This window comes from Hemitrygon akajei, chromosome 11 (genome assembly GCF_048418815.1).
Source record: "Hemitrygon akajei chromosome 11, sHemAka1.3, whole genome shotgun sequence".
Classification (NCBI taxonomy): Eukaryota; Metazoa; Chordata; class Chondrichthyes; order Myliobatiformes; family Dasyatidae; genus Hemitrygon; species Hemitrygon akajei.
Genome location: NC_133134.1, coordinates 168,648,834 through 168,671,404, shown reverse-complemented (window position 1 = coordinate 168,671,404; position 22,571 = coordinate 168,648,834). Strand labels below are relative to the sequence as shown.

Genomic DNA, 22,571 nt, shown 5'->3' with positions numbered 1-22,571 from the left:
CTTTCATACTATTAGTGATGTTATGGGAATGAGTTGAGGAAGTTGGGAATGTTTTTTAACAGGGAAGGAGACACCACAGAGAGAGAGAGAGAGGAAGGGAGAGAAGAGTCAATGGTATGTTACAGGTTAATGGATTTTCATCATAATTGGCCAGATCTGACGCAAGCTAGAAGGGATATGTACTTGAAAATTCTCTCAACTCAGACTGAAACTGAAACCTTTCCTCTAACGTTTGAAACAAACATGGTTACAAAACTGAGACAGATTCAGTTTTAATTTCCTGGAATCCCTGAACTTGCTGATGGAACTCAGATAAATAGAATTTTAAGTTAACTGGAGGGTGGTGGTTGAAAGATGATTATCTGTAACTAATGGGGTGTCCCAAGGATCAGAGATAAGATCATAAGTAGCACTGTTAGGCCATCTGGCCCAACCAGTCTGCTCCGCCATTTCCAACATGGCTGATTTATTATCCCTCTCAACCCCATTCTCCCGCCTTCTCCACATAACCTTTAAACCTTGACTCATCAAGAACCTTTCAACCTCTGCTTTAAATATGCCAAATGACTTGGTCTCCACAGCCGCCTGGCAATAAATTCCACAGATTCACTAGATTCTGGCTAAAGAAATTCCTTCTCATCAAGTGGACATGTTTTTAAGGTGCCTGGAAGCAGGTACACAGGAGATGTTGGGTAGGTTTTTTACACAGAGAGTGGTGAGTGCGTGGAATGGGCTGCTGGCAGCAGTGGTGGAGGTGGAAACAATAGGGTCTTTTAAGAGACTCCTGGATGGATACAAGTGTGAGGTGTTGCACTTTGGAAGGAAAAACCAAGGTAGAACATACAAGGTAAATGGTAGGGCACTGAGGAGTGCAGTGGAACAGAGGGATCTAGGAATACAGATACAAAATTCCCTAAAAGTGGCGTCACAGGTAGCCTAGGGTTGTAAAGAGAGCTTTTGGTACATTGGCCTTTATAAATCAAAGTATTGAGTTTAAGAGTTGGAATGTTATGGTGAGGTTGTATAAGGCATTGGTGAGGCCGAATTTGGAGTATTGTGTGCAGTTTTGGTCACCGAATTACAGGAAGGATATTAATAAGGTTGAAAGAATGCAGAGAAGGTTTACAAGGATGTTGCCGGGACTTGAGAAACTGAGTTACAGAGAAAGGTTGAATAGGTTAGGACTTTATTCCCTGGAGCATAAAAAAATGAGGGGAGATTTGATAGAGGTATATAAAATTATGATGGGTATAGATAGAGTGAATGCAAGCAGGCTTTTTCCACTGAGACTAGGGGAGAAAAAAACCAGAGGACATGGGTTATGGGTGAAGGGGGAAAAGTTTAAAGGGAACATTGGAGGGGGGGGCTTCTTCACACAGAGAGTGGTGGGAGTGTGGAATGAGCTGCCAGATGAAGTGGTAAATGCAGGCTCATTTTTAACATTTAAGAAAAACTTGGACAGGTACATGGATGAAAGGCGTATGAAGGGTCCAGGTGCAGGTCAGTGGGACTAGGCAGATAAATGGTTCAGCACAGCCAAGAAGGGCCAAAGGGCCTGTTTCTGTGCTGTAATGTTCTATGGTTCTATGGATACATGGAGCTTAGAAAAATAGAGGGCAATGAGTAAGACTAGGTAGTTCTAAGGTAGGGACATGTTTGGCACAGCTTTGTGGGCCAAAAGGCCTGTATTGTGCTGTAGGTTTTCCATGTTTCTGTAGAGGGGAAGTCTAGGACCAGAAGGCAAAGCCTCAGATTAGAGTTTGTTATATACCGTGTTGTATGACAGTTGATCATGACATTTCTATGACCATGATTGTTCTTGGCAAATTTTACTACAGAAGTGGTGTGTCATTGCCTTCTCCTGGGCAGTGTCTTTACAAGACGGATAACCCCAGCTATAATCAATACTCTTCAGAGACTGTCCGCCTGGCGTCAGTGGTCACATAACCAGGATGTGATATACACCAGCTGCTCATACGACCATCCACCAACTGCTCCCATGGTTTCACGTGACCATGGTCGTGGGGCTAAGTAGATGCTACACCTTGCCCAAGGGTGACCTGCAGGCTAATGGAGGGAAGGAGCATCTTACACCTCCTTTGGTAAAGATATACCTCCACCCTGCCACACATCAGAATAAGGGGATGTCCACTTAGAACAGAAACGTGGAGCAGTTTCTTTAGCCTGAAGACAGTGATTCTGTGAAAGTTGGGAGCATAGGGTTGAGAGGAATAGTAGATCAGCCATGATGGAATGGTGGAGCAGTCTGAAGGGCTTAATTCTGCTCCTAAGTCCATAAGACCATAAGATACAGGAGCAGAAGTAGGCCATCAGCCCATCAAGTCTACTCCGCCATTCAGTCATGGGCTGATCCAATTCTTCCAGTCATTCCCTCTCCCCTGCCTTCACCCCATACCCTTTGATGCCCTGGCTAATCAAGAACCTATCTATCTCTGCCTTAAATACACCCAGTGACTTGGCCTCCACAGTCGCTCGTGGCAACAAATTCCACAGACTTACCACCCTCTAACTGAAGTAGTTTCTCCGCATCTCAGTTCAAAAAGGACATCCTTCAATCCTGAAGCCATGCTCTTTTGTCCTAGAAACCCCTACCATGGGAAATAACTTTGCCATATCTAATCTGTTCAGGCCTTTTAATATTTGGAATGTATCTGAGATTCCCCCCTCATTCTCCTGAACTCCAGAGAATACAGCCCAAGAGCTGCCAAACGTTCCTCATATGGTAACCCTTTCATCCCGTAATCATTCTCATAAATCTTCTCTGAACCCTCTCCAATGTCAGTATATCCTTTATAAAATAAAGAGCCCAAAACTGCCCACAATACTCCAAGTGTGGTCTCACGAGTGCCTTATAGAGCCTCAACACCACATCCCTGCTCTTATATTCTATACCTCTAGAAATGAATGCCAACATTGCATTCGACTTCTTCTCCACTGACTCAACCTGCAGGTTAACCTTTAGGGTATCTTGAACAAGGACTCACAAATCCCTTTGCATCTCTGCATTTTAAATTCTATCACCATCTAAATAATAGTCTGTCCATTTATTTCTCCAACCCATGAATATACAATTTCCAACATTGTATTTCATTTGCCACTTCTTTGCCCATTCCCCTAAATTATTTAAGTCTCTCTGCGGGCTCTCTGTTTCCCTCAACACTACCTGCTCCTCCGCCTATCTTTGTATCATCAGCAAATTTAGCCACAAATCCCATAATACTGTAGTCCAAATCATTGACATAGATCGTAAAAAGCAGCGGTCCCAACACCGACCCCTGGGGAACTCCACTGGTGATGGCAGCCAGCCAGAATAGGATCCCTTTATTCCCACTCTCTGTTTTCTACTGACCAGCCAATGCTCCACCTATGCTATTAACTTCCCTGTAATTCCATGGGTTCTTATCTTGCTAAGCAGCCTCATGTGCAGCACCTTGTCAAAGACCTTCTGAAAATCCAAGTACAGCCCATCTACTGCATGTCCTTTGTCTACCCTGCTTGTAATTTCCTCAAAGAATTGCAGTAGGTTAGTCAGGCAGGATTTTCCTTTCAGGAAACCATGCTGGCTTTGGCCTATCTTGTCATGTGCCTCCAGGTACTCTGTAATCTCATCCCTAACAATCGATTCCAACAACTTCTCAACCACTGATGTCAGGCTAACAGGTCTATAGTTTCCTTTCTGCTGCCTCCCACCCTTCTTAAATAGCGGAGTAACATTTGCAATTTTCCAGTCATCCAGTACAATGCCAGAATCTATCGATTCTTGAAAGATCATCATTAATGCCTCTGCAATCTCTCCAGCTACTTCCTTCAGAACCCAAGGGTGCATTCCATCAGGTCCAGGAGACTGTACTTAATGCACTGTACTGCTGCCACAGAACAAATTTCTTGACATATGTCCATAAGACACAGGAACAGAATTAGGCCATTAAGCCCAAGCCTGCTCCACCATCCCATCATAGCTGATCCCGGATCCCAATCAACCCCATAAACCTGCCTTCTCACAATATCCTTTGATGCCCTGACCAATCAGGAAACTATCAACTTCTGTGTTAAATATACCCACAGACTTGGTCTCCACCACAGTCTCTGGCAGAACATTCTACAGATTCACCACTCTGGCTAAAAATATCCTTCTTAACTGTGTTCTAAAAGATCACCCCTCAATTTTGAGGCTTTGCCCACTAGTACTGGATACCCCCACCACAGGATACATCCTCTCCACATCCACTCTATCTAGACCTTTCAACATTCAGTAGATTTCCAATGAGATCCCCCTGCATTCTTCTAAATTCCAGTGAGTACAGGCCCAAAGCTGCCAAATGCGCCTCAGATGTTAACCCCTTCATGCCTGGAATCAGCCTTGTGAAATTCCTCTGGACTCTCTCCAATGACAACACATCCTTTCTGAGTTATGGGGTCCAAAACTGAAGCAGAAGCTTCAGCCACCTCTGCTCTGCTGTCATCTCTGTTAGTATCCTCCTGCAATCCACCTGGGCAGGCTCCTCTCTCGAGCCTCTGTAATGCCCTTTATTCCATTGCGATATTGATACATGTGATTTATGCTTCTCCCTCTCAAATTGCAGTATGAATTCAATCATATTATGATCACTGTCCCCTAAGGGTTCCTTTACATTAAGCTCCCCAGTAAGATCTGGGTTATTACACAACACTCAATCTAAGATAGCCTTTCCTCGAGTAGGCTCAAGCACAAGCTGCTCTAAAAAGCCATTTCATGGGCATTCAACAAATTCCCTCTCTTGCGATCTGACACCAACTGATTTTCCCAATCCCCTTGCTTATTGAAGCCCCCCATTACAATTGTGTCATTACCCTTATTACATGTCAGCTCAGGGCATTTTTAAAAAAATTTTTTTTATTAGTTTTTCAAAACATTTTACAAAATTAAGAACCCCAAATCCCAATGAGGAGCATTAATACAGTGCAAGATTAAGCATACAATAACAATATGCTACAAAGGAAGAGAATTTAACAAAAAAAACCTAAATTAAAGACGTGAGCTTAGTGTCCTCCCCAAGCCCCACAACACAAGAAAAAAACAACGACGACTCCAGACCAACCACCACACAGTATAAAGAGTATAAGTCCGGACAGTCAAACTCCCAGACTGTGAATACACTTAGCAACAGAGGATAATAATGCCTACTACCAGAAAAAAAAAGGGAGCTGAAAGCAAGGGACCGAAAAGAAGAGAAAAAAAAAGAAAAAAAAACCCTAGTCAAGAGGAAGGTTATGAAAGTACTTGATAAAAGGTCCCCAGACCTTATGGAACTTTAGATCCAATTAAGAACTGAATAATGAATTTTTTCGAGGTCCAAGCAGGCCATAATGTCGTTAAGCCATTGCGCATGAGTGGGTGGGGCAACATCTCTCCATCTAAGGAGGATCAAGCGTCTAGCCAGGAGAGAGGCAAAGGATAGTATTCGGCATTTGGTCGGACCCAGACATAAATCTGTCTCACCCCAAAAACCGAACAGAGCAATTAAGGGGTTAGGTTCTAGGTGCTGATTCAGAATACCCGATAATGTAGTGAAGACATCTTTCCAGAATTTCTCCAAGCTAGGACAGAACCAGTACATATGGATGAGAGAGGCCACGCCCCTCTTGCATTTATCACAGAGCGAGCTCGGGGCATTTTGAGTTCAGAGTTCAATCCTGGCATCCTCTGTAGGGAGTCTGTACACCCTCCCCGTGGAACCCGGGTTCTCCGGTTTCCTCTCTCAGTCCAAAGATGTACCAGGGAGGTTATCTGGTCATTGTAAGTTCTCCCATGATTGAGTTAGAGTTGATTGGAATTGTGGGGTTGCTGGGATGCGTGGCTCAAAGGGGCGAAAGGCTGTCTCCATGTTCTATCACTAAATAAACACATGGAATGAACTGCCAGAGGAACTGGTTGAGGCAGGTACGTTATCAACATTTAAAAGGTTGACACAAGAGGTTCTGCAGATATGGTTAATCTTGAGCAGCACACACAAAATGCTGCAGGAACTCGGCAGGTCAGGCAGCATCTGTAGACGGAAATATGAACAGTCAATATTTAAGGGCGAGATCTTTGATCGGGGCTCTGAAGGCCTGACGAAGGGTTTCGGCCCACAATGTTAACTGTTTATTTCTCTCCACAGGGGGGCGGCACGCTGGGGTAGTGGCAAAATGCTTTACAGTACCAGCAACCTGGGCTCAATTCCCGCTGCTGCCTGCACATTTTCCCTGTGACTGCCTGTGTTTACTCCCACAGTCCGAAGATGTACTGGTTGGTGGGTTAGACGGTCATTGTAAACTGTCTCCTGATTAGGCTAGGATAAAATCAGGAGATTTGCTGGGCAGTCTGGCTCCACGCTGTATCTCAATAAACAAATACAAAAATGCTGTCTGACCTGCCGAGTTCCTCCAGCATTTTGTGGAATTGAAGGGTGCTTGGACAGGTATGCAGTTGGGAAAGCAGGGATCTGGGCCAAAAGGGACACATATTTTTTTTAAAATCTGCAAATGCTGGAAATTCCAGCAACATACACAAAATGCTGGAGGAACTCCGCAGGCCGGACAGCATCTATGGAAAAGCGTACAGTCGATGTTTCAGGCAGAGACCCTTCAGGACTGGAGAAAAAACGTAAGGGGTCGGAGTTAGAAGGTGGGGGAGGGGGAGAAACACAAGGTGCCAGGTGAAACTGGGAGGGGGAGAAGTAAAAGAGCTGGGAAGTTGATTGGTGAGAGCCGCAGAGCTGGAGAAGGGGGAATCTGATAGGGGACGACAGAAGGCCATGGAAGTGGAAGGGGGTGGAGCACCAGACGGAGTTGATGGGCAGGTAAGGAGATAAAAGGGAATGGTGAAGGGCGGGCATTGCCGGTAGTTCGAGAATCCATGTTTATGCCATCAGGTCGGAGGTTACCCAGTCGGGATATAAGATGTTGTTCCTCCAACCTGAGTGCCGCCTCATCGCGATAGTGGAGGCGGCCATGGACTGAGATGTCGGAACGTGAATAGGGATCTTGGTCAGCTGGGCCGAAGGGCCAGTTTCCGTGCTACATGTTTCCCCCTCCGCAGAGGCTGCCCAGCCTGCTGAGCTTTATGGCAACCTTTGATTTATTTCAGATTTCCAGCATCTGATTTTCGGTTTTGCCCTTTTTTTTTTACAAGTGCCGATCTTTCTTGCCATTCCCAATACCCCCGAACCCTGACTTTCCCGGGTCATCCACCTGGAACGTTATCCGCCTCTCCCCACAACCGCTGACCCTAACCTTAACCCAATACCCCTGAACCCTGACTTTCCCGGGTCATCCACCTGGAACGTTATCCCCACAACCGCTGACAAAATCCCCACATGTTATATCTGCTGCAGAGGACCATTCTCCCCCACCAAGAATCAGGCGAGAGACCGGTCTTTGTTAGCACTTCCTGGTATTCAAGGCGGAGTCTCCTCCCTCCCACCCACTGCCTTGACTAAACAGTTTGCCTTTTATTCCCAATCTCCTCGCCCCTGCGGATTTTTAATATATATTTGAGGAGGTAACATTTGCAAAGAGCTCTTTCCTGCCCCGGCGGCTCGGCCCTGTGAAATGCTGGAGGAAGAGGAAGAGTACGACTCCACTTGGGCGGAGAGCGAAGAGGAGCCGGAGCCGGAGTCGGAGTCGGGGCCGCCGCCATCGCCGGTGGGGCTTCGGGAGCCCCAGGAGAAGGGCGGCTCGACACTGGAGACAGTGGTAAGGGGGTAGGGCTGAGGGGAGATGCAATCTCGCTCACGCTTCCTGGCAGCTCCGGGGAATCCTCGGGCACCCCCCGGCCCCGCTCCCCGGGGCACAGCCTGGGTTTCGGTCGGGTAGACAGCCGCTGCGAAGAGGAAAGCGTGTGTGTCGGTCGTAGGGTCGGGTCGTCCTTTAAAGCACTTCCCAGCATGGACGCAGTTGTACTGTAGGCAGCGTGGGTGTAAGGAACGAGTTGACCTGAGCTCGAACCCTGTGCTGGTGGTGTTGCATATTACTGACATATTACAGCACACACAGCAGCTCTTCGGCCCGTACATACTAAACCGATCCTTCCTGCCCGCACGTGGTCTAATACACTGCCTGTCTCGAAAGCGCCGCTATCGTACTGTACCCCGGGCTTCACTGTGTAAACAATATCGTGCCCCACGCGTCCCCTTTCTACTTGCCCTCTAAGAGCTCTGCCCTCTTAGTTTGACACTCACTGCTCAACCTAGGCCTCGCAATTTTACATACTTGTATCAGGTTTCCAGCACTCCAGAGTAAACAATTCGATTTGTCTAATCTGGGAACCTCTTCTGCCTCCACATCCTGCAACGAACTGCGCACAATTGTGAGGAATAAATATTAGCCAGAATAAAATGGAAAACCTCTTTACTCTGAAATTGTTTGATTGCTTCCTCTCAACTGGGTTTCAAACCTCCCTCGGGTGTTGTTTGTGCGTGTGTGTCTGTGTTCATGTGTGTGAGTGTATGGTATTTGTGTTGTGCGTGGGTGATGTGTGTGTGTATGTGGGTGGTGGTGATTTGTGCGTGTTGTGTGGGTGTGTATTGTGAGTGGTGTTTGTGCCGTGTGTGAGTGTGGGTGGTGTGTGAGTGTGTATGGTATTTGTGTTGTGCGTGGGTGATGCTTATGTGTGTGTGTCGTGCGCATGCATGCACTTGTGAATGTGTATGTGGGTGGTTGTGCTTTGCGCGTGTTGGGTGTGGGTGGTGTGCATGTTGTGTTGTGTGAGTGTGTGTGTGAGAGTGGTGTTTGTGATGGGTGTGGGTGGTGTGTGTGTGTGAGTGGTGTTTGTGATGGGTGTGGGTGGTGTGTGTGTGTGAGTGGTGTTTGTGGTGGGTGTGGGTGGTGTGCGTGTTGTGTGAGTGTGTGTGTGAGTGGTGTTTGTGATGGGTGTGGGTGGTGTGCGTGTTGTGTGTGTGTGTGTGAGTGTGTGAGTGGTGTTTGTGATGGGTGTGGGTGGTGTTTGTGATGGGTGTGGATGGTGTGCGTGTTGTGTGTGAGTGTGTGTGAGAGTGGTGTTTGTGATGGGTGTGGGTGGTGTGTGTGTGTGAGTGGTGTTTGTGATGGGTGTGGGTGGTGTGTGTGTGAGTGGTGTTTGTGATGGGTGTGGGTGGTGTGCGTGTTGTGTGTGAGTGTGTACATGTTGTGTGGGTGCTGTTTGTGACCACATTGACTACCCCCGCATCCAGAGGGTTGATTGGCTATTGTAAAGTGCCATTTGTCTAGGCAAGTTGAAGAACACGAGGGAGTTAATTTACCTGGATGCTGTCTGGATTGGAGAGTATGTCTTATGAGGAAAGATTTTCTCTTTGGAGTGAAGGAGGATAAGAGGTGACTTGATAGAGGTGTACAAGATAAGAGGTACAGACCGAATGGACAGCCAGAGACTTCTCCCAAGGCCAAAATGCTTAATACAAGGGGGCATAATTCTAAGGTGACAGGAGGAAAATATAGGAGCGATGTTGGAGTAGGACTTTCTTACACAGAGTGGTGGAAATGTGGAACATACCGCTGGGGGTGGTAGAGGCAGATACATTAGGGACGTTTAAGAAACCCTTAGATAAGCACATGGATGATAGAAAGAAAAATGGAGATCTGTGTGGGAGGGAAGGGTTAGATTGATTTTAGAGCAGGGTAAAAGGTCGGCACAGCATTATGGGCTGAAGGGCCTGTACTGTGCTCTGCTGTTCTGTGCTAACTCCTTACCCCACACAGACCTCATTTGTACTATTAATGTGGGGAGAATAAAATGGTAATAATGTTACGGTGTGATGTATGGTTAGCACATACTTTCTGGGGTGAAATGCCTGGTGCCATGCTCTATAAATGGTTCAGTTCCACCTGTGTAAGTTTAAAGTACATATACGTCGCCTAATACAACCCAGAGATTCACTTTCTTGTGGGCATTCACAGTAAATCCAAAGTAACAATAGAATCAAAGACTGCACACAATATGGACAAACAAGCAATGTGCAAAGGATGACAGACTACGCACTGAACTGTTCTCACAACCTATGGACTCACTACCAAGGACTCTTCATCTCATTTTCTCAATATTTATTGCTTAATTATTTATTCTTTTTTTTCTTTTTTGTATATTTACATTGTAGTTTTAGACAATAGGTGCAGGAGTAGGCCATTCGGTCCTTCGAGCCAGCACCACCATTCACTGTGATCATGGCTGATCATCCACAATCAGTACTCCGTTCCTATCTTCTCCCCATGTCCCTTGACTCCGCTATCTTTAAGACCTCTATCTAACTCTTTCGTGAAAGCATCCAGAGAATTGGCCTCCACTGCCTTCTGGGGCAGAGCATTCCACATATCCACAACTCTCTGGGTGAAAAAGTTTTTCCTCAACTCCGTTCTAAATGGCCTACCCCTTATTCTTAAACTGTGGCCTCTGGTTCTGGACTCCCCCAACATCAGGAACATGTTTCCTGTGTCTAGCGTGTCCAATTCCTTAATAATCTTGTATGTTTCAAACAGATCCTCTCTCATCCTTCTAAATTCCAGTGTGTACAAGCCCAGTCGCTCCAATCTTCCAACATATGACAGTCCCGCCATCTTGGGAATTAACTTCGTGAACCTATGCTGCACTCCCTCAATAGCAAGAATGTCCTTCCTCAAATTTGGAGACCAAAACTGAACACAGTACTCCAGGTGTGGTCTCACCAGGGCCCTGTACAACTGCAGAAGGACCTCTTTGCTCCTGTACTCAACTCCCCTTGTTATGAAGACCAACATGCCATTAGCTTTCTTCACTGCCTGCTGTACCTGCATGCTTACATTATTTTACATTGATTCTATTGTCTTTCTTTCTATTTACTGTGAATTCCCTCAAAAACTGGATCTCAGGATTGTATATGGTGACATTTATAATAAATAATAAATTTATTTTGAACTTTGAGTAAATAATACCATAAGATATAGGAACAGAAATAGGCCATTTGGCCCATCGAGTCTGCCCCACCATTCAATCATGGGCAGATCCAATTCTTCCAGTCATCCCCACTCCCCTGCCTTCACCCCATACCCTTTGATGCACTGGCTAATCAAGAACCTATCTATCTCTGCCTTAAATACACCCAATGACTTGGCCTCCACAGCCACTCGTGGAAACAAATTCCACAGATTTACCACCCTCTGACTGAAGTAATTTCTCCGCATCTCAGTTCTAAATGGACGTCCTTCAACCCTGAAGTTGTGCCCTCTTGTCCTGGAATCCCCTACCATGGGAAATAACTTTACCATATCTAATCTGTTCAGGCCTTTTAACATTTAGAATGTTTCTATGAGATCCCCCCCCCCCCCCCCATTCCCCTGAACTCCAGGGAATACAGGCCAAGAGCTGCCAGACGTTCCTCATACAGTAACCCTTTCATTCCGGGAATCATTCTTGTGAATCTCCTCTGAACCCTCTCGAATGTCACTATATCCTTTCTAAAATAAGGAGCCCAAAACTGCACACAATTCTCCAAGTGTGGTCTCACGAGTGCCTTATAGAGCCTCAACATTACATCCCTGCTCTTATATGCTATACCTCTAGAAATGAATGTCAACATTGTATTTGCCGCCTTCACAACTGACTCAACCTGGAGGTTAACCTTTAGGGTATCGTGCACAAGGACTCCCAAGTCCCTTTGCATCTCTTCATTTTGAATTTTTTCCCCCATCTAATAATGGTCTGCCTGTTTATTTCTTCCACCTAAGTGGATGACCATAAACTTTCCAACATTTGCCACTTCTTTGTCCATTCCCCTGAACTATCTAAGTCTCTCCGCAGGCTCTCTGTTTCCTCAACACTAGCCGCTCCTCCACCTATCTCTGTACCGTCGGCAAATTTAGCCACAAATCCATTAATCCCACAGTCCAAATCATTGACATACATGATTTGGACTACGGTATTAATGGATTAGTGGCTAAATTTGCCGATATATATATATATATATATATTTGCCCTCCTTATCTGTGAGTTCTGCATCCGCGAATTCAACCAACCGCGAATCGCGAAAACCCGGAAGTACTCTTCCAGCACTTGTTGTTCGAGCATGTACAGACTTTTTTTCTTGTCATTATTCCCTAAACAATGCAGTATAACAACTATTTACATAGCATTTACATTGTATTAGGTATTATAAGTAACCTAGGGATGATTTAAAGTGTACGGGAGGATGTGCGTGGGTTATCATGGATCGGGATTGAAAAAAATCGGAAGTTCTCTTACTATGTAAGTGGGAACAGGTACATCTGGTATTATTTAGCATCAGTTAGTCAAACGTTTGTCTTAGTATATAGTATATATTTTACCTTTCTATGTATCTAAAACACTTAAGAACGTATGTTTCAGCGCCAGGCTCGGGAAGTTCCCGAGTTCGATCCAGTGACAGACCACTTCTGAGCGTGCTCTCCATCTGTGCCTGGTTGGCATGGAGGATCAAAAACCCAAAACCCCAAAACCCAATAATTAAACCACTGCGTTGCTTAGTAATAATTGTAGCTTTCATCAGGGCAGGGCCTTTCTCACTTTATCCTTTAAAATTGTTCCGATCGTTGGTCGACTGTAGCCTAACACTTTTCCAATGACCGATGGCATTTCACCTCTTTCCGATCGCTTTATTATTTCCACTTTATTTTCAATCGTGATCGTGATTATTTTCGTGAACAGAAACACTGTGGATTCAGAGCTCCGCCACCGGGTCCTAATGTCCACCACACTGCGACAGGTTAAATAAGGTCTGGGGTTCCGCTGGGTCCTAAGATCCACCGCATTGAGACAGGTTGAATAAGGGACTTGAGCATCCGCGTTTTTTGGTATCCGCGAGGGGTCCCGGAACCAATTCCTCGCGGATAAGGAGGGCCGACTGTACATCATAAAAAGCAGCAGTCCCAACATCGACCACTGTGGAATTCACTGGTAACCGGCAGCCAGCCAGAATAGGATTCCCACTCTGTTTTCTACTGACCAGCCAATTCTCCACCCATGCTAGTAACTTCCCTGTAATTCCATGGGCTCTTATCTTGCCAAACAGCCTCATGTGCAGCACCTTGTCAAAAGCCTTCTGAAAATCCAAATACACCACGTCTACTGCATCTCCTTTGTCTACCCTGCTTGTAATTTCCTGAAAGAATTGCAGTAGGTTTGTCAGGCAGGATTTTCCTTTCAGGAAACCATGCTGGCTTTGGCCTATCTTGTCATGTGCCTCCAGGTACTCCATAATCTCATCCTTAACAATTGAATCCATCAATTTCCCAACCACTGATATCAGGCTAACAGGTCTATAGTTTCCTTTCTGCTGCCTCCCACCCTTCTGAAATAACAGAGTAACATTTACAATTTTCCAGTCATCTGGTACAATGCCAGAATCTATCAATTCTTGAAAGATCATCATTAATGCCTCCGCAATCTCTCCAGCTACTTCCTTCAGAACTCAAGGGTGCATTCCATCAGGTCCAGGAGATTTATCCACCATCAGACCATTAAGCTTCCTGAGCACCTTCTCAGTCGTAATTTTCACTGCACAAACTTCACTTCCCTGACACTCTTGAATGTCTGTTATACTGCAGGCATCTTCCACTGTGAAGACTGATACAAAATACACATTCAGTTCCTCTGCCATCTCTGTATCTCTCATTACAATATCTCCAGCGTCATTTTGTATTGGTCCTATATCTACCCTCAACTCTCTTTTACCCTTTATATACTTGAAAAAGCTTTTAGTATCTTCCTTGATATTAGTTGCCAACTTCGTTTCATAATTCATCTTTTCCTTCCTAATGACCTCCTTAGTTTCCTTTTGCAAGTTTTTAAAAGCTCTTCAATCCTCTTATCTTCCCACTACCTTTGGCTTCCTTGTATGCCCTCTCTTTTGCTTTTACTTTGGCTCTGACTTCAGTTGTCAGCCACGGTAGTGTCCTTCTTCCCTTTGAAAATTTGTTCTTATTTGGAATATATCTGTCTTGCACTTCCCTCATTTTTCGCAGAAACTCCAGCCATTGCTGCTCTGCTGTTCTTCCTGCAAATGTCCTTTTCCATTCAACTTTGGCCAGTTCCCCTTTCATGCCATTGTAATTTCCTTTATTTCACTGAAATACCGTCACATTAGATTTTATTTTTTCCCTCTCAAATTTCAATGTGAACTTGATCATATTGTGATCACTGTTCCCTAAGGATTCCTTAACCTTTAGCTCTCTTATCACCTCTGGATCATTACACAACACCCAATCCAGCACATCCAGTTTGAGAATTATCAAAAACAAAAGATGAAGAGTCCTTGAAAGTGAGTCCATGGGTTGTGGGAACAGTTCAGAGTTGGGTTGAGTGAAGTTTTCCCCTTTGGTTCAAGAATCTGATGGTTGATGGGTAATAACTGTTCCTGAACTCGGGCTCCTGTATCTTCTTCCTGATGGCAGCAGTGAGAAAAGAGCATGGCCTTGGTAGTGGGTGCTGCTTTCCTACGATAGCACTCCTTACAGATGTGCTCAGTGGTGGGACGGGCTTTATCTGTGATGAATCATATGGTGACTATGCTTTGCATTTTGATATTTGTACCTGTAGAGTACTGCACTGGTGTCTGCCTGGAGCTGAGTTACACAGTCCTCCCCTCCCAATCTAGAGGAAGCAATGAACTGTCAAGGGAAAATAAAACATTTTTGTTTGCTGGCTCTTGAAAATCAAATGCTTAGAATTTCCTGTAAGCATGTCCTCATAACATACTTACTGCCCATTATGCCGCTGACATTTAGGGCAGCAATGAAGGTTCTGCAACTCTGGTGATATTCAGGGGCTTCCTTCATCATGTCATAAGCTTCCTCTTGGTTTCCACTACTGCCTGTCATGCAAGTCCTGAGTGAAGACTCAGGAATACTGACACACTCAGATGTTGAAGGATTCTTCATTGCTGTCTCGTAACAATTTTGTTTGGCCAGTCATTTTTGAGCTGAACTGAACCCCCGATTTTGGAGGACTGGTGGATCACTCTTACTCTGGCCTCTGCCCTTTGACCTGTTTGGCATGGCCATGGGTGACCTGTGGAGCCAAAGTAGAAAGCCCTGACTCTCCCGTTGAGGCATAGAAGTCTCCAAACCACGACCATATTGTGGTCCTCTTGGAGGTCTAATGACGAACTTTGCACAAAATCTGACTCTGTACGGACTGTGGCTTACACACAAGTCACTTCTTGTCCTCAGTACCTGACATCCAATGTGTGAGTTCCTCGAGATCGTAAAGGCTGTGTTTATATTACCATCAGATTCTGAAATGCATTGTATTTAATTTAATTTTGAATCTCTTGATGAAACCTCTGTTTCCTTGGATATACATTTATGCCATCAATTATGTCAGAAGGTTACAGTGCTGGTTTATGGTCAGAGGTTAGGCAGCATCTGTGTAGGGGAGTAGACCGTCAATGTTTTGGGCAGATGGTTATAAAATAAATTCTAAAAGATATCAAAGAAACCTGAGTGCGGAACAAGCTGCCAGCACCAGTGGTGCATGCGAGATTGATTTCAACGTTTGGATAGGTACATGGATGGTAGGGATATGGAGGGCTATGGTCAATGGGAGTAGGCAGTTTAAATGGTTCAGCACAGAGTAGATGGGCCGAAGAGTTTGTTTCTGTGCTGTACTTTGTTATAACTATGGCAACTTCATTAATAGGAAGGTTTAGATCAGAATTCCCAACCTTTTTTATGCCATAGACCAATACCATGAGCAAGATGTCTGTGGAGATACAGCATGTAACAGGTCCTTCTAGCTCACCGAGCCGAACCACCAGCAACCCACCGTCTTAACCTTCTCCTAGTCACAGGAACATTTACAATGACCAAATAGCCGGTATGTCCTTGGACTGTGGGAGGAAACTGGAGCACCTGGAGGGAGCCCATGTTGTCACAGGAAGGAACATACAAACTTGCTTACACCAGAACTGAACTCTTGACAGCCCAAGCTAATTGCCACGATATTTTGTGAAAAAGTTTGATTGGTATCTTGGCCACTGTTTTGTAACTTCTGCTTTGTTCCCTGGATGGAATTTCAGATCTGAACATTTTAATAAGAGTCCCTGCAGAAACTTTACCTGTAACTTGACATTGGCAGAAGGACTGCCTAGGTATACCAGTTAATGCTAAATGAGCTTTTAAAATGTACTGAAGGGGCTCAGTAAGTCAGGGACCATCAGTGGAGGGAAATAAACAGTCAGTGTTTCGGTGGCATGAGTCCTGATGAAGGGTCTTGGTGTGGAACATTTATTCTCCTCCATAAATGCTGCCTGACCTGCTGAGTTCCACCAGCATTTTGTGTGTGTTGCTCAAGATTTCCAGCATCTGCAGAACCTCTTGTGTTATAAGCACAGTAGTGTTGAGATGGCACACGGTCTAACCCCTTTCCGGATGGGGACTCACGCCAGCGTAGTGGTTAGTGCAACACTATTGCAGCTTAGGGCATCAGAGCTCAATTCAGGCACCATCTCGAAAGTCCACCCCATGAACGTGTGGGTTTCCTCCTGGTGCTCTGGTTACGGTAGGTTAATGGGTCATTGTAAATTGTCCTATGATTAGGCTGGGGTGAAATTGGTGGGTTTCCTCCTGGTGCTCTGGTTACGGTAGGTTAATGGGTCATTGTAAATTGTCCTGTGATTAGGCAGGGGTTAAATAGGTGAGTTGCTGGGCAGAGGTGGGGATGGATGAGCCTGTTCTGCATCTCTAAGTAAGATGTGGCGGTTGTCCGTCATGTCTGATGGTGACAGGAAACCTGTGCCGGAGAGCTTTTAAAGTGGAAAAGCCATTACACTGGGGCATTTCCACTCTCAACCTCAGCAGACCAGGTCCAGTGGTACGAGCAGTCGTCACAAACTGGGGTCGTCCTTGGTTGCCGTGGGTGACTGTATCATGATCTGTGCCTTTTGCCATGTCCTTCACTCTCCACAGCATGCTGCAGAGAAGCTGTCCAAGTTCGCTGTAGAACTCATCCACCCAGTCTGCCTGAGCTAGGACTGGCATCTCACCGGAGTACGAGGCCTGCCGGCTACCCTCACCTTGTTTAACCTGCTTGGTGAAGTGGTGTACCAGGTTGTGGTGGCTGTCACATGCAAACAGCAACTTGGAGAGTGGAGGGTCCAGTGGGGACTAAAGTGAGTGAGCTGCCCCAGAATGTACGTGACGAGCTCCTTCACCAGAGGTGCTGCCTGTCCCTGGACACCCCATATACACCAGATAACAAAAGTAAACATTCTTGTGAGTTGTTCACTTCTCCCTGGTGTACCAAACACATTCAGGGAGATTCAGAAGACGTTACCATGTACACCATCTCCTCCTCTCCACTCTCCGCTCTCCGCAGGGATCACTCCCTACATGACTCCCATGACTATTCATCCCTTCCCACTGATCTCTCCTCTCTCCTGGTACTTATCCTTACCAACGGAACAAGTGCTACACCTGCCCCTACACCTCCTCCCTCACTACCATCCAGAGCCCTAAGCAGTCCCTCCAGGTGAGGCGACACTTCACCTGTGAGTCTGTGGGGATCGTATACTGTGTTTGGTGCTCCCGGTGTAGCTCTCTGTATATCGGTGGGACCCGACGTAGATTTGGAGACCACTCCGCTGAGCACCTACACTCCATCCGCCAGAGAAAGCAGGATCTCCCAGTGGCCAGCCATTTTAATTCCACTTTCCATTCCCACTCCGATATGGCCATCCATGGCCTCCTTCACTGTCGTGATGACGTTACACTTTGGTTGGCGAACAACATCTTGTATTGAATCTGAGTAGCCTCCAACCAGATGACATCACCATCGATTTCTCAAACTTCTGGTAATTTCTGGTAACTCCCTTCACCCTTCCCCTATTTCCATTTCTCTCTCTCTCTCACCTTTATCTTCTTATCTGCCAATCACCTCCCTCTGGTTCTCCTCCCCTTCCCTTTCTTTACTGGTGGTCTACCCACTCCTATCAGACTCACTTTTCCAGTCCTTTACCTCTTTCATCAATCAACTTTCCTGCTCTTTACTTCACCACCCCCCCTACCCCTGGTGTCACCTACTACCTACCACCTTGTACCTCTTCCCACCTTCTTACTTTAACTTCTCTTTCTTTCTAGTCCCGATGAAGGGTCTTGGCCCTAAACACCGGCTGTTTACTCTTTCCCACAGATGCTGCCTGGCCTGCTGCGTTCCTCCAGCATTCTGTGTGTGTTGCTTGGATTTCCAGCATCTGCAGATTTTCTCATCTTTTTTCTCCCTGGCAACTGGTTTTGTTTAAAATCTCAGTGTGGACGGACTTCCGCCCACCAGTTCATATTCTCATTCTCTCTCAGTCTCTGTGCCTCTCTCTCCCCCTCCCCTCCCCCAAAACCAGAGAAATAAAATGATGAAATTGGTTTTCAGCCATCTCCCACCCCCAGCACTCCCAAAACAGTTACAGCAGGTAATTAACCACGTGGGCGGGCACCTTTGCCAGGGAAGCTCACCTGTGCCTCTGCTTCCTCAGGAGGCTGAAGACATTTGACAGGTCCCCTTTCACCTTCATTGACCTTTATCGAAGCACCTTAGAAAGCATTCTGATCAGCTGCATGATGGCTTGTTATGACAACTACTCTGCAAGTTACTGTAAGAAAGTGCAGTGAGTCATGTGTGAGCACATCACGACACCAGTCACCCCTCCATGGACTCCGTCTGTAATTCTCCCTGCCTCTGTAAGGCAGCCAGCATAATCTAAGACCCCTCAGCAGAGAAAGAGGCTCCTTGGTCTAATGTGTCACCATTATTTACAGTATCTACCAGAAGGTCATATGAAATAGGAGCATAATTAGGCCATCGAATGCTCCAGCATTTCATCACGGCTGATCCATTTTCCCTCTCAACCCTATTTGTCTGCTTTCTCCCCATAATTTTTGATGCCCTGTCTAATCAAGAAGCTATCATTCTCCATTTTCATTATACCCAATGACCTGGCCTCCAAGGGTGCTCATGGCAGTGAATTCCACAGATACACCACCCTCTAGCTAAAGAAATCCCCCCCCTCCTCTCCATTCTAAATGGATATCTCTCTACCCAAAGGCTTTGTCCTCAGGTCCTAGACTCCCCACTATAGGAAACAATCTCTTCACATCCACTCTGTCTTAGTCCTTTCAACATTTCATAGTTTTCAATGAGATCACCCTCATTCTTCTAAATTCCAGTGAGTACAGGCCCAGAGCCTTCAAACGCTCCCCATACAATAACCCTTTCATTTGCAGAATCATTCTTGTGATTCTCTTCTGAACCCTCTCCAAAGTCAGCACATCCTTTCTTAGATAAGGGGCCCAAACTGCTCACAAGTGTGGTCTAATAAAGCCTCAGCTTTACATCCTTGCTTTTATATTCTAGTCCTCTCAAATGAATGCTAACATTGCATTTGTGTTCCTCGTCATGGACGCAGCCTACAAGTTAACCTCTAAGGAACCCTGCACGAGGACTCCCAAGTCCCTTTGCACCTTGGATTTTTGAATTTTCTGCCCGTTTAGAAAATAATTCCTTCTATGAATTTATTCTTTCTAACAAAGTGCATGACCGTACACTTCCCAAAACTGTATTCCGTTTGCCACTTCTTAGCCCATTCTCCTAATCTGTCTGCAGCCCATTCTCTTAATCTTTCTTCAGTCTCCCTGCTTCCTCAACACTACGCACCCCTCCACCTATCTTTGTATCCACAAAGCCACCAATTGTGTCATCCAAATTGTTGATGTATAACATAAAAAGAAGTGGTCCCTACATTGACCCATGTGAAACACCACTACTCACCAGCAGCCAGTCAGAAAAGGTTCCCTTTATTCCCACTCCTTTCCTCCTACCAATCAGCCAATCTATGCATGCTAGTATCTTCCCTGTAATGCCATGGCCTCTTAAAGGAGCCTCATGTGCAGCACCTTGTCAAAGGCCTTCTGAAAATCCAAGTACACAATATATACTGATTCTCCTTTGTCTATCGTGCTTGTTATATCCCAAATAATTCCAACAGATTTGTCAGGCAACTCACATCGGTCTATTTCATGTGCCTCCAAGTACCCTGAGACCTCATCCTTAACCATCGACTCCAACATCTTCCCAACCACTGAGGTCAGGCCAACTGATCTATAATTTTCTCTCTTTTGCCTCCCTCCCTTCTTGGAGAATGGAATGTAGATATTTCAGTTGATTATTGACATTTGCACATGACAGTGATCTGTTAATTGCCAATTGCTCATGACCATTTGCACTATTGTCTTGTAAATTGTTGGTTGCTATTGTGTTGTCTCTTATGGTATTGTCCTGTGTTGTATGCTTGGCACCGATCACAATTCTGGTATGTTTCACACGCTGACAATAAAGTGATTCTGATTCTGATCAAATCCACGCTAAAAGTCAAAATAAATTTATTATCAAAGTACGTATATGTTGCCATATACTACCTTGAGATTCATTTTCTTGCAGGCATTTATAGGAAAATAATAGAATTTATTTTAAATGAGAGGAGACATGATAGATGTGTACAAGATATTATTAAGAGGAATAGATAGAGTTGACAGCCAGCGCCTCTTCCCCAGGGCACCACTGCTCAGTACAAGAGGACATGGCTTTAAGGTTAGGGGAGGGAAGTTCAAGGGGGATATTAGAGGAAGGTTTTTCACTCAGAGAGTGGTTGGTGCGTGGAATGCACTGCCTGAGTCAGTGGTGGAGGCAGATACACTAGTGAAGTTTAAGAGACTACTAGACAGGTATATGGAGGAATTTAAGGTGTGGGGTTATATGGGAGGCGGGGTTTGAGGGTCAGTACAGCATTGTGGGCCGAAGGGCCTGTAATGTGCTGTACTATTCTATGTTCTATGTTTTATTTTAAAAAATACGTAATCAAAGACTGACAACTAATCATGCAAACAATTAACACTGAGGCTACGTCCACACTACACCGGATAAATCTGTAACCAAAGCCTTTTCTCTTTGTTTTTACCCTCCATCCACACTAAAACGGCATTTTCGTCACCCGAAACCGGAGCTTTTCAGAAACACTTTCCAACGTGGGTATTTTTAAAAACACTGCTCGGGCAGATCAGTGTGGACGGGGTAACCGGAGACTTCTGAAAATGCTATCAGACGGCAGCGCACTATTTCATTGTTTTCTTGAACGCAACCTAACAATTTCAGAACAGACGGCAACAAGACTTGAAGCCAGAAGAGTTAAAAATGTACTCACCAAATACTTTGACCCATAACTTACTGAATAAATAAGTATACTCACTTTGCCCTGTTTTCTGTCCTTACTCGTATGAAGGTGGTTTACCTATTTATGCAAGTTCTTCTCTGACAATAGATGTGTAACAGCCTAATGTAACATTGTAAGGAAATACAAGATAACACTGATGCAGACATGTTTTACACATTTAACAAGGTGCTTTATTAATGCAACAGAGTTGGTCAGTTTTTCAATGTTCGTCATCAGCTGGGTCAATCTGTCCATGAACTCCCTGTCGGTTGTATCCGTATGCTCCAGTATTTGTTTTTTTTTTTAACTTTTAAGTTCTCCTGCATGAGTGCCAACAGCTGTCCGTCGTTTTAAGTTTTTCTAGTCTGTAACTACATAATCACGCACTTTTATGGCAAGATTCGACACCAAACATACTGCTTGTTTTCGGTAGATGTGTCCTGCGCATGCGCAGGAGGAGGAGATTCGCCAAAATCTCTCTTTCAATGTGGATAGAGATATTTTCAAAAAAGCATAATGTGGACGCCTATCGTTTATACGTGAAACCGGCGTTTTCAAAATTATCCGGTCTAGTGTGGACGTAGCCTGAGAACATGAGTTGTAGAGTCCTTGAAAGTGATTCTATAGGCACCGGTGGATGGTACCATAGCAGCTGTATGGCGCTTGGGCATGCTGAGTTGGCACAGGAAGCATGGCAACACTCGTGGTCTGTCACTAGCACATCCTCAGACTATTAGTCGTTGAAGCAAATTATAGATTTCACTGTATGCTTTGATGTACATGCGACAAATAACACAAATCTTTGTTCTTTAATCAATCTTCACTGATGCTTCAGGTGCTCATCTAAATACTTCTGAAATGTTGAGAGAGAATCTGTCTCTAGCATCTCTGTAAACAACACCTTCCAAATCTCAAACACTTGGTGAGAGAATCTGCCTCCACCAACAGCAGCACCCTCTTGGTAAATCCTTCTACCCATTGCTTCAAGCCCATGCCCCCGGATGTAGACACCTCTGTTGAGTGGAATGTGTTCTTCACAAATTACTCCTATATCATTTTATGTACCTCAATCAGTCCCTGGCTCAGCCTTCTCTGCTATACACCATCTCGTCTCTTTGAATTTCCTCTGTATCCTCTCTAGACCAAACCTTCACACAGTAATCCAGCTGTGGCCTACGTAATTTATATACTTAGGATTCACAACGAGCCATGCTGCTCAGCAACCTACCAATTTAACCATAGCCAAATCACAGGACCATTTACGATGACCAACTGACCTACTATGTCCACGTCTCTGGACTGTGGGAGGAAACACACGCAGTTCATGGAAGG

The 22,571-nt window shown here is 45.2% G+C and overlaps 1 protein-coding gene across 1 annotated transcript in view; it reads left to right on the top strand.

Moving 5' to 3' along the window:
• Positions 1 to 7,435: 7,435 nt before the first annotated feature.
• Positions 7,436 to 22,571, top strand: part of LOC140736271 (uncharacterized) — a 52,109-nt gene continuing 36,973 nt past the window's right edge. The window contains exon 1 of the mRNA XM_073062214.1: positions 7,436 to 7,737. Coding sequence (XP_072918315.1) covers positions 7,594 to 7,737 — 144 coding nt within the window. The 5' untranslated portion in view covers positions 7,436 to 7,593. The remainder of the gene's footprint in view (positions 7,738 to 22,571) is intronic.